The following is a 12248-nucleotide window of genomic DNA, read 5'->3' on the forward strand; positions in this document are numbered from 1 at the left end:
TTCGTATTTTGGCAGGAAAGTCTTCATATTGCTTACAGAAGCAAATCCGCATTGATGATAAATGTTCCTGAGTGGCTGAAGCAGCAGAGGTCAACCATGCAAGCAGTCGGGAAGATAAATATTTAGCACGTCTTTAGAAACATTTGGATAACAAACTTGGACATTGGTCATTCAGATGGCTTACAGTCGGCCCTGGATGTGCCTTTCAGCGAGCTTTTAGTTGCTCAATAAAAGATAAGAAATGCTTGAAATGAAAGATTTGTATTTTTGTCAAGATATCACACACACACACAAACCCGTGGATGGATGGTTCTTCGGTATTAGCAGCACAGTTTACTCTTACAAAAAGCAATGAATATAAGGGTACAAAAGTGAGAGTTTTTGTTATAAATTTGTGGTCCCGACAAATTTAACAAAAATTTAAAAAACTAAATTATTTCCAAGTGTTCTTTCTTTTATTTTTTAAAGAAGGATAACAGAAGCTAAAACCTAAGGGGTGGGCAGTGCTACAGTATATCTCATAACTCAATAGCTTTTAAATCACTGATGGCTTTGCTTCTGAGTTGTTTGACTAAAAAGATCCACTTATTAAGTATGGATGATGGAAGCTTAGAACGGCCTTCGTTGCCTTTTTTTTGACGTTTTTGTTTCATTTTCTTTTTATAAAAACATCTAACATCACATGATGACGAGAAAAAAAGTTTATTTCTTGTGATAACAAACCCAACTCATTCTGTAACCATGTAGACGTCCTGGTCCCCTCATCTGGTCACTGATGTAGTTGACAACAACCGCAGGATCACTGAACTGCAGCCGCCTGCGCAGCTGCAGCTGGGCCAAGCTTCTCCTGAAATGACTGATTTGGAGGTTTTTTATCACCGTCAACATTCACCCAATCTGCGATTGAGCTAGGCTACGATTCAAGCAATCGAATATAAATGCATCAGTCCGGAACTTTCTCCCACAAACTGCTTTGTTTTGCCGCGGATTGTAGAAAAATAAAATACAAAGTACATTCTTCATCATTTCGCCATCATGAGATAACAAAATGTGTAATGTGTTATATCAAGATAGAAGTTGTCGTTATCGTGAGAAAACTGGCTGCAAGGATGGCCGTTCTCGGCTTCTGTGAAGATGAGATTGGCCTTCCTGGTCAAGAAAACGACTTATTGACTCATTATCACAAGATGACAACTGTTTTCTCACAAAAACAATATAAAATTACAAGTTTGTGCTTGTTAAGTCGAGATCACAACTTAATAATGGGTTACCTTGAGAAACAATTTTCCTTATATATCGCTTAAAGTTGGATTGCAGAACGGTGTAGTGGTTAGCACTCTCGCCACACCACAAGAAGGCCCTGGTTTAAATCCCAGCTGGATACTTCTGTGTGGAGTTGGCAAGTTCTTGTGCATACGTTGGTTTTTCTCCAGGCACTCTGGCTTCCACAGCCCAAAACATGCTGATCATGGGTCCAAATTGTCCTTAGTTCAGAATGTGTGGTTGTTTGGTCCTGCAACTGAGTGGCAAACCTATTCTGGGTGTACCACACCTTCACCCAACATTTTCTGGGATAGGCTCCAGCAACCCTATGACTCAGAAAAGCAGGTTAGGAAGATAAAAATCTTTTCAGATAAAGACGAAAGCTGTTTCTGACTGACAAACTTAACATTTAAACCCTAGTTAGACTAAAATAATCAATCATCATTTGATCAACATGCTTGCCATTTCAGCTCAATCTTCAATGAACTGCTCTGTTTTTTCCAAACGTGAAAAAATGTATTATGTGATATCATGAGAACAATAACCGTTTTCTTGAGATCACGGTTTAATTCCTTTTTTCTCAAGCTAACTATTGCTATCCAGTGTTAGTGAGTTATTGAGTCCTAATTTAAAGAAAATGAACTGAAAAATGGTTTCAGATATGGCTGTAGTCGCCTTCTGTTGTTGAAAAGCTTTGGCCCAACCAACTTTACAATCAACTCATTAAACTCTGTAGTTATGTTTCATGGCCGCTCCATATTTTACTTTAGAACAAAAATGAACACGCGTGGGTTTAGAAAGAATTCTCACTTGGAGAGTTTGATCGAGATAGTGGGTTTGTTTATGAAATTCATTTTGGCAGGTTTTTAAAGCTGATTGGATATGTACAGCAGCTCTGTCACAAATTAAGCCAAAAAATGTGACAGAGGCATTTAACTTCCCTTTGGCATCTTTACAAAAAAGCAGAAAAAGTTAACAGCTTCTCAGCAAACGAAACGCAGTGACTCAAAACACATTTCCTCGCCAAATGATGACATCGCAGGCGTCTAAACTTTCATCTAATCATAGTGAAAAATAAAACTTTTATCACAGTTGGCCATCAGTCACAGATCCCATTCTCGATTTGAGCGCATAGAAAAGATCTTTTAAAAAGTTTAATCAAGCAAACTCTGGAAAACCAAAAATGGAATGGGTGAATGCTTTTTTGCAGGTGAAAACGCAGATTCAGGGAGACAAAGAAAGAACTTAAAGTCCCACTCTGATCATCTTTTGATCGGTTGTAAAACTGTTCCCTCTTGTAACCCTTGTGCTATCCTAGGCACTTAAACATTGGGAGTTGGGTCATCTAGACCCACTAGACAGTGCGCTGAACCTTTTTCTTCAATGATTTGTGATCCTCACAGGTGTCCATGGATTACATGAAATCTTTCCACCTTTATCCACCTTTGTCACGGTAGGGAGAACACATCACTGGAAGGGTGGGGCCATCTAAGATAGCACAAGGGTAAATAATTATTTAATGATTATGTCCTTTTTAGCCAAAATGTTTTTTAAAAAATTGTCTCATTTTCAAGGACAAAAGTTTTTGCAGAGGGGCAGGACAAGACAGGAGTTCATCAAAATTTTGTCTCTGAGTTGTGGGTGGGACTGTTGGCAGGGAAGTAAGCCTCTGCTGATATCCCATCATCCTGAAGTTTACACTCTCTCCTGTCAGCCCTAGACAAGGAAAATGAAGACGTTACTGGATCTATTTGTCTGCAAGTGGATGCATCAGAACGGAGAGGAGTATAGGGAGAAATCAACTCGCCAAGTTCAGTTGCTGTGTCACAAAGGAGAGCTTCTTACCTTCCCCACGTTTCTGTTCAAACTATGATTTGCGAATTACAAAACAACAACAAAAAATGCAAGATTCTAATAAAGAAATGTGAAAATGTAACTTGCTAATAAAAAAGTAACAATGAAAACAAACCTTTCAGTTACCTTATACTAAACCTGGTGTAATGTAATGAAACAATAAATACTAAATCCGTCTTAAATTTAGCACATTTGTTTGACACTGTTAATGTAAACATACCGGTATGCAACAGGGATGCAATGATTTATTTTCCCACTTTTCTGTTTAATGGTAAATCATACAGTTCAATGTTTAATCGATGAATTATGGTGTCCCTAATTACCATATAGCAGGAATCTGGAAAAATGCAGAACAACAAAAGGTGGAAAATGTTGTACAACACATGGTGTTGGTGTATAGGACTGTTTATTAGTGGTATTATCAAGACTTGTTCTTCTCTTCTTTGTCATTTCTTTATTTTTTTATGGTCAGTTCCGGACAAGCAGCTGTTTAACCCTTGTGCTATCCTAGGCACTTTAACATTGGGAGTTGGGTCATCTAGACCCACTAGACAGTGCTCTGAACCTTTTTTCTTCAATGATTTGTGATCTTCACTGGTGTCCATGGATTACATGAAATCTTTCCACCTTTATCCACCTTTGTCATGGTAGGAAGAACACGTCAATGTTAGGGTGGAGTCATCTAAGATAACACAAGGGTTAACCAGCAACATGTTTTCCAGATGCAGAAGTTGTTGTTTTTCTAATCCTGTCCTAAGGTCCCTGTCTTGTTGGAGCTTTCCTTTTGCCTGTTTTATTGCACCTGATCATTTTTGTGACTGGAACAACAACAAAAACACAATTCAAATGTGCAACTTAGAATAAAAATGCACAAATAAACGTTTTTAACTTCTTTTAATTTATTTACTTGTGACTCAATTCTGAATGAACCTCTTATTTTTCACATGTATCACAACCCCAGGTCCACACACATACTAACAAACACTTGTGACCACTGAGCAGCCCCATTGAAGCAATTGGGGTCAAAAGCTTTGCACTTACGGGGTTAACAAGGGTGGAACAAACACTGCTAGGGATCTGTCCCACCCAGATTTGATCCTTCCACTACTGGAACAAGCAGATGTTCCCATCACTAACCGTCAGGCCACTATTGGTGGATGAGGTGGTGATCCTTCGACCTTTTTTCACCTCCGTGAACTCTCACGACACCAACCGAAACAAGCCGAGCCAGTTCTTTCAGCAGAGCCCACAGCATGCATGCTTCACATGGAGATGTCGTTTACCTATCTGACTTTATGGCGCTTTATTCCGACGAGGATCATTTTGCCAGTAGGCTGTTTCCTCCATGCTGACCGAGCTGCTTGCATTCTGATCCCAATCTTTGCTCCGGTGGCCAATTATCGCGAAACTTTGAGTCTAACTGCCTCTTCACTACAGTAAAGGGACATGAAGGAACTTAAAGCCTCTGCCCTGTTGCAGTCATAAAAAGTGATAGAAGTGCAGATATCAGATCGTGTTCTGATCTTTTGAAGCTGAATCTCCCCACTGGCTTTCCTGGAAAGAAGTCTTGGAAGGATGCCTGATCCTCCCGCTGCACCTCAACTAACAGCAGAGCTCTGGACTATAAAGGCGATAGCATCCGTAATTTATTTCCTGATAATCACAAACGACCTATGGAGCTAAAAAATACACTCATATCAATGTGATCAAGTCTCTATCCACAAACACGGTGACACATCAGGCTGTGGTCATCCTATGGAATTCTCTGATTTATCTTTTTTCATATTAACACTCAAGTACAGCTTGTACCCTCTAAAATCATGTACCTTTCAAGCAAATCTGGCATTTATTGCTTTAAACACTCTCTGATCTGAGAGAGTTTAATCACTGCAGAGTCACATCAATAAAACATCACAGCAAAGAAGAGGCTTATCTTCTTAGCTTCATTTGCTGCTTTGAAGTTTGAAGGTTTTATTCAGTTCATTTCATCATCTGTTTTGACTCATCAAACCCAGTAAATGGAAATGGTTGTGTTACTACTTTCTAATAATGCTCAATTGAACAAAGTAATGAAAGGATTTATAAAAACTGTCCTTTTCTTCTGAGACACAAAAAAGTCTTTGTCTCCCTCTACTGGTCACTTTTTGTCCCTGCAGTCTGGAGGTTGTGCTTCATTTATTGAGATTTTCTCAGAAAACATGCAGCTCTTGCACAGTTTATCAGCAAAATTAAACCAAAGTCTAACTTTTAGCCCATAAAGCAGTTTTGGTTCATGTCCTGAGTAAACCTAAACCTCTCACTTGTTTGAGAGGGACTCCAGAAAAAAGATGTTTCGTGCTGGCTCCAATACTGAGGTGCTGTCCGGGTAAACAAGGGAAGGACCGTCCTTGTATCTGTGTGATGGTAGGACGGCAAAAAGGTGGAGGCGTCTCTTTGGAGGTCCAGCTGAGCTTTGTGCAGGTTCTGACATACAATCTCACTAAGATGATTAGGAACTGAGGGACAGAGCAGAGCTCCAGAATCCTGCATTCCTGTGAACCAAATATATAAAAACAAAATTTTCCATTGCATTCAATACTATGCACTTATGCAAGTTAAAAGGTGATTTCATGACAAATCTGTTGGATTATAATTTGTTTTTACATACTTTTTCCAAATCTTCTGACAATAATACATGAAATCTGATTTCAGGTATATTTGATGCGGGATCTTACCTGTCTGTGCTGGAAGGAAGGAACTGTTTGGCTTACAAACAGTATTGTGGAAATGTTGGTTTTCACAGCTGATTTTTATCATCCCCGTAGCCTAAAAAACAACCCAAATATGTTAAAGAATGAACTTACTGTAGTTTTTTGCGTGGCCTGTATAAACTTTTAAGACTTTTGTGTTTCATGTCATTGCAATTAAATCTTTTTCTGCACTGTGGAAAAAAACTCACAGAAGCAGAATTGGAGTTTGTTACATTAAATCTAACATAATATGACCTTATTAAAGACACTGCAATAAAAATTGTTTTGGGGAGTTTTTAAAATGTTCTTGTGGCCTTTTTCTGATGATGGAGGATATATATTAAGACAATTTAGATAAAATTTAAGCATTTTCTTATTCAAATCTATGTGAATCAAGACCAGACAAAAAATGTCATATGAGAAAGACCTTTTTGTGACACTGAAAATACGCTGGGTGGACTACAAGCTCCCTGCTCCAAGCTCTCAGCAACAGGGAGGGGAAGGGGGGCGGGGTTTCTCCATGCAAAAACGTTATAATCATAATTAAAGTTCCCCTGGGATTGCTTTTTAAGTAGATCAGAAGATGATCGGAGTGGGACTTTAATTTGTGTTTTGTTGTTTATCATTTAGAAATTATGTTGATCTACCATCATACCCATACTCAAAAAGAGCTATTGCCATGTTAACTGTAATGTGTTTAGATTGCAAACATGAAATGTGAAGCCGTGCCACTTTGCATTGTGAGTGGTAATATTTTGTGGTTTTGTTCTGTTAAGAACATGAAGTGTTCAGTGCTCTGGCTGGTAAGGATTGTGTTGCTTTTGGCTGCTACTCTGTTTACAGTGTGGTTGTGATGTTTGGTTGTGTGGTTGTACTTTGCACTACAAATTCGTGGGTGCCAACACAACAGAATATTGGCAGTGATTGAACTGCCAATACTCTGTTGTTTGAGCTTGTTTATTAAAATAGACCATACATAATTTGGACTGAAAGCATTGGATTTTACTATTTTGTACCTCCTTTTTTTCTGACTGTTTAGGGACCGGATGGTGTACGAGGTCAGCACTAAAGTCTGCCTCGTAGAGAGATTCAAAGCAGTTCTTTGCACCTTAGCTAACTAACTCAATGGAGTTCTACTCTATCCTATTAGTGTATGTCCTGCCATGGCAGACATCACAAGTACTTCCTAAATCTAACCCCTTTCTGATTTTTAAATGTTAAAAATTCAACAAGAACATGATAAAAACACCAAAAATATTATTTTTATGGGAGTGGGTCTTTAAATTTATTACTTAAAAAGCACCTATTAAATGAAGTCGTTCTTACTTTAAAATTCCATTCGAGGAGACTCAAGCAGATCACTATAGGTCATATTTTATTTTGTTAAATGTACTTTTACAAATCTAGGACTCCTTGGTGATTATGTTACAGCAATGCCAAAAAACAATCATATATTTTATACACCAACATATTTACATTTTCCAACAAAAAAGTTTATTGTTATATTAACACATTTTATTTGGGTGTCTTTCATTTTACCGTGTTGAACCAGCAAGGGATTTTTTAGTGTAAGATAACAACATTAGGATATAAATATGAACATTAAATATAATCTTAGTGTACCTGCTGAGACGTGCAGCTGTGTGGCGCTGTCGAATTCAGAGACGAGGCGTTTCTTTCGCCTGGAAAGTCTGAAGCTGTACCAAAGAGATAAGAGATTTGAAAAAGATGGAATCATGGTTTGCTGAAGGGCTTTGCCACATGCATTATATGTCTGCATAAAGCCTCTATTCTTAACCTTCAGATGCACCCAAAATCATTTCCATCGCTTTTGAAAATATCAAATCGACTTATGTAACCTAAACCCAAAGCCAGATTTTATTTTCCTGCATAATTGTATCACTATGAAAATATGTTTGCTGTAGAAGAAGACATTTTCAAAGATTTGGAGATTCATTTGACTCCAAACTATCAATATTGACCCCCAATAGATGGAAAATATAATTTAAATAAATATATTCAAAGTTATAAAATGAATTAAAAAGGTATCCAAACCATCAAATTTCTATATATTATAGAAAAATTGGATCTTTGATTTTTAGGATCATTCTGTGCAAAACTCAATAAGGAGAATTACCTGAGTATGAATAATATTTTATTATGTCTATTAGTAATTGCTTGGCTATGATTTCATACATAAATAAAAATGCAGAAGTACAAAAAATACCATTTAGGAGAGGAAACAACAATATAGCAGGACAGCTGAGAATCTATCTGTGGATTTCATCTCAACAACAGGTAGCTCATACTTACATGGTGTGCTTTGCTTGACCTCCCGCCTCCATTTTGCTCTTCTGTTTGAGAACCAGACCTGTTAGAGACAAAGAAAACTAGTGTAGGAGGTGCAGGACAAATAGATGTGCACAAAAGCAGGAAAGAAAATCCTCCTGCCTTGATGGTCTCCTCAGAAAGTTTTATTTCAGTGGAAAGTTTCTCTCTGGTGTACAGATCGACGTAGTGTCTTTGTGCAAATTCTGTCACAGAAACAGAAAATCTTTTAATTGAAAATGAATAAGTTATGGCAGAATGACCCGTGCATACCTTGCTCAAGTGCTCTGCTCTGCTCTTGGGTGAAGGTGGTGCGGTTTCTGTGCTGCCCTCCTTTAGATTTCTGTTCAGAACAGCTTCTGTCCTGCTCTTTCACCTCTGCTTCTACCATGACATAAAAGCTGATGAGGCCAAGCTTTATTTTGAAATGTTCTGATGGAGAAAATGAAAGTCAATTGGAAATTTCAAAAGTCAGTGTTCAATTCACCATTGTTGAGCTCTATGATCAGCGCTCCATGTCCCATTTGGATCTTTCTTAAAACTCTGTTTATAGACGACACCTTGCAGAAAACAGTGCAAACTCGTTAGTGACCTGCTGCTGTTTTGCGCCATTGCTGAATATTTTTATTTTGGTAGAACTCACGCTTGGAACTTTGGCAGCTTTGCAAATTCGTGCCGCTGCAAGCCGCTTTCGGATCTCCCAGGCAAAGATGGTCGGGTTTTCATTCTTATAGCGCATGATTGTGGAGATGACGCCCGGCGTGAGGAGCCTCGGGCGGCTTCCTCCGATGGTCTTGGGCGCCACCCGTCCTGTGCGCCAAAAGCGGGTGAGAATCTTGCTGACGCACCCGCTGGAAACCTGTAGGTTCACAGTTGATCCATTTGCAGAAGTATTAATTATTTTATTCAAGTTGAATAATATACATTAAGGCGACTTTTAGCGTGAATAGTTCAGTTTGAACCCAAATGATTGCGCGTCCTTTTCTGCGCGTACCCGCAGGATCCTGGAGATCTGGCTGGGACGCACTCCTTCTGAGGCCAGCTCTATTATTTTCCTTCGCTTGGTTTCTGGAAGAGGTCTTCCGTTGAGAAACATCCCTCCAAGCTGGTTCATACTCTCAACACCTTATTATTATAAACCAGAGAGAGTTAGATGGATACGAAAATACAGTTACATTAAATTCCAAAAAGAATCGTCTTACATTCAGTATTACATTCCTACATTGAAATCTAAAATAAAAATCCATGCTCACCTTTATTCTTTAAATCAGCATCTTCTTCCCACATCTTGCTTCCACTTTAGAGGAAGTAAATCCAAGCAATTTCCACAGATAACATCAAAAATAGATAATATTAAACTTTTTTGGCACACACAAAAAAACGAGGATCAACCATGCGCACCTCTGCTGCCCAACAATGAACTGAACTCAATGCTTTAGCAGACATTTATAGGTCTGGGGAGCTGAAAATGACGTGCCCCGCGCTTTCCTCTAATGTCAACAAGGCTGAGGGGATGTGAACTTGACATCCATGCGTCTGTGGCAGAGGAAAACTAATACATTGACTTGTAATTGTTGCATTTTAGACAATTTCCATCATTTTTCAAAATTTGGTTCTATTTATTTATCATTTTACTTGGAAATTTAAAGTCATGGGGACTTGTATTTTCTTCAAATTTCAAATCTGATGTGCAATTTGAACAACGTTTGGTAAAATGTCAGTTTAATCATCTGTTAAATTAAACAGTTTATATGACTTCTGTTAATCATTTGGCTGATTTTACACGACCAGAATATAGAGAGCATTCGCAAAAAGACAAGTGTCCCAAAGTATGCTGCAAGCCTAAATAAAACAGCTTTTATTTAGAATTTGAGTTTTGCGCGTGTGCAGCAGCGAATCAAAACCACATGACTCAAGTTTGAGAGTAAAGAGTGGGCTATTCTTTTTGCGCAGCGCTTGCCCGTCTTATTCATAAAAAAAAAAGAACTTCAATGTGCCACATTAACGTTGTCCAACCTTTTATGTAAAAAGAACAACAACAAACACATAAAATATTGCATAGAATATAATCAAAGAGAATTTGAATGTGTGTCTCGGTCTGGGAGATGATGAGTCACGTGACTTGAGCATCCTTTCCCAGGTGAAGTGTCTCAGATTAAAACGCATCTCTTGTCTCCTTTCATAAAGCAAACATTTGGAAATCTGCTCCTCTGATGACTACCATATGGTAAAGTGCTTTTGATAAATCATAAATCCATCACCCAGTCTGTCTTTATCACGTTTTCTTTCAAAACGTGAACAAATAGACTGGTGCCTGGGCGCAAGAGGAGGGCCAATTGGAGGACCTCGTTTATCCAGAAGAGGGAGGCTAAAACAACCCTCACAGATGTTCCTTGGACTCCTGGTAGATAAAAATGCGCTGTAAACGTACAAAGGGAAATATTTGACGAGCAAATATTAGCCTATGTAAAACCCACGCGAGGCGCTCGTCTTTTGGCCTGTTTAATGACTAATTGGATATCATTAGTTAGGTCCACACACATACAAGTGCCAACGAAATAAAGGCTCAGATTTTAAAATGCCATATGGCTTACATTATACATTAACTATCTGCGAGAGGACAGATATACTCTGCGTACAGTCAGCCAGATTGCATGGAGTACAGCCATTTTTGGACACCATCATCTCCTTGCCAACCGACACAAAGGACAATTAAGGTTTAGCTTTTTTGTTTATTACCATGGAGCTCATATGTTCATTGATTTCTACTATTATTACACGCACAGTATGTGCCAAACCGCACTGATTGAAGCAGGTTCCTCGTGTTGTTTTTGAAGCGACGCGTTGCGTGTTTTGTGCGTAAATTTTAACTTTTTAACCAGAGTAAACGACGCTGGTTTAACAGTCTGTACTTCCATAGAACTAATGCACGCGTTAAAGTAATGTTCCATGACATTGTCTTGCGTTCAAATGACTTACAGGTGAGTTTGAATGTGTCCTAAATGGTAAGAAAATAGAACAAATTAGCTGCGTAAAAGGGTTGGCAAAACCTATCCAATGCGCACGGTGATGTCGGGTGCGCAACGACTTCGCGTGTGTGGAGTGTTTTCTTCAAACTGTTTCTGGAAAGCAAGTCAGTGTAGTGAATGCAGGAGCAGAAAGTCCGTCTGTGTTGTTTTATGTGAGTTTTGAACATGTTTTTGAATGGAATTTTTCATCGTTTGTTCCTGGATTTAATTCTCACGGTTTGAGAGACGCTACATCCTATATCATTCCCAGTTTGCATTCCCTGTTACCATTTAAATTGAGCCCCTTTCAGACGTACAAGTCTGTTTGCTCTACAAAATATGTTAAGTGGAGGAAATAGTTTTAAAACTGTAGATGTTTGTGTTTCTGAAACATATGGCCCAGGCTGCTGGACTACAGCCATGCATGATGAGCTTTTGCGCTAATTTCATTTTTTTATCCATCAGATTTGAGCTTTTTAAGTAATTGCAATGGCCCTCTGTAGTCATAGTGTTAACTATAGATTTGCAAGGAATTGTAAAGTATTGAATGAACAATTGTTTCCTTTTTTATTTTAACACAACTGTAGACAAAAGATTTTTGTTTGTTTGTTTGTTTGTTTGTTATAAGAAAGTATTACTTTCAAAGAAACAATTATGCCATTTACAAAAAGAACATACAGTGGATTCTAGAATTTTCCTCAGCATACAATACCATCCATGCTCTAAAAACAAACAGAAACTGTGCCATAAGGCATGACTTTACTTAGAACGTATTAAAGCACTATTTTGCATTAAATTAAAAAAATATTTCCTAAAAGGTCTGAAAGTATCATATATCCCTCTACAATAAAGACCAAATTCATCAAATAAGAAAAAAAAATAATACTCAGGAGGTGCAGAAGTGCAAAATAAATGCAGGACAACAGATAATATTAAAACAAAATATTTACAAATCTAGTTTTGCAAATCTGTTTTTACGGTTTTTCAAACTGTTTCAGAACTAAAAGGAAAATAAAATTAAATCAAAGAATAATTCAAGAAAATCAAAGCAAAATAAATATTGATT

General features: G+C 38.0%; 1 protein-coding gene across 1 annotated transcript; it reads right to left on the reverse strand.

Moving 5' to 3' along the window:
- Positions 1–3998: 3998 nt before the first annotated feature.
- pax4 (paired box 4) lies at positions 3999–9590 on the reverse strand. Its single transcript, XM_078941679.1, has 10 exons — positions 9428–9590; positions 9169–9299; positions 8818–9033; positions 8662–8734; positions 8448–8558; positions 8298–8380; positions 8160–8217; positions 7470–7543; positions 5832–5922; positions 3999–5648 (listed from the first exon to the last, which is right to left on the reverse strand). Exons 1-10 carry the CDS (start codon positions 9459–9461, stop codon positions 5365–5367), a joined length of 1155 nt encoding a protein of 384 aa, XP_078797805.1. The 5' UTR covers positions 9462–9590; the 3' UTR covers positions 3999–5364.
- Positions 9591–12248: the final 2658 nt, after the last annotated feature.

Source organism: Oryzias latipes, chromosome 23, assembly GCF_053564925.1.
Source record: "Oryzias latipes strain Hd-rR chromosome 23, Olatipes_Hd-rR_3.1".
In the NCBI taxonomy this organism is placed as follows: Eukaryota; Metazoa; Chordata; class Actinopteri; order Beloniformes; family Adrianichthyidae; genus Oryzias; species Oryzias latipes.

Excerpts from the sequence above, each read along its gene's own strand:
- pax4 (XM_078941679.1), bottom strand. The coding sequence starts at position 9,461 with ATGTGGGAAGAAGATGCTGATTTAAAGAATAAAG. Across the intron at positions 8,735-8,817 it reads AAGCTGCCAAAGTTCCAAGC|GTGTCGTCTATAAACAGAGT; the intron begins GTGAGTTCTACC and ends GTTTTCTGCAAG. Across the intron at positions 5,649-5,831 it reads CTTCCTTCCAGCACAGACAG|GAATGCAGGATTCTGGAGCT; the intron begins GTAAGATCCCGC and ends TTTGGTTCACAG.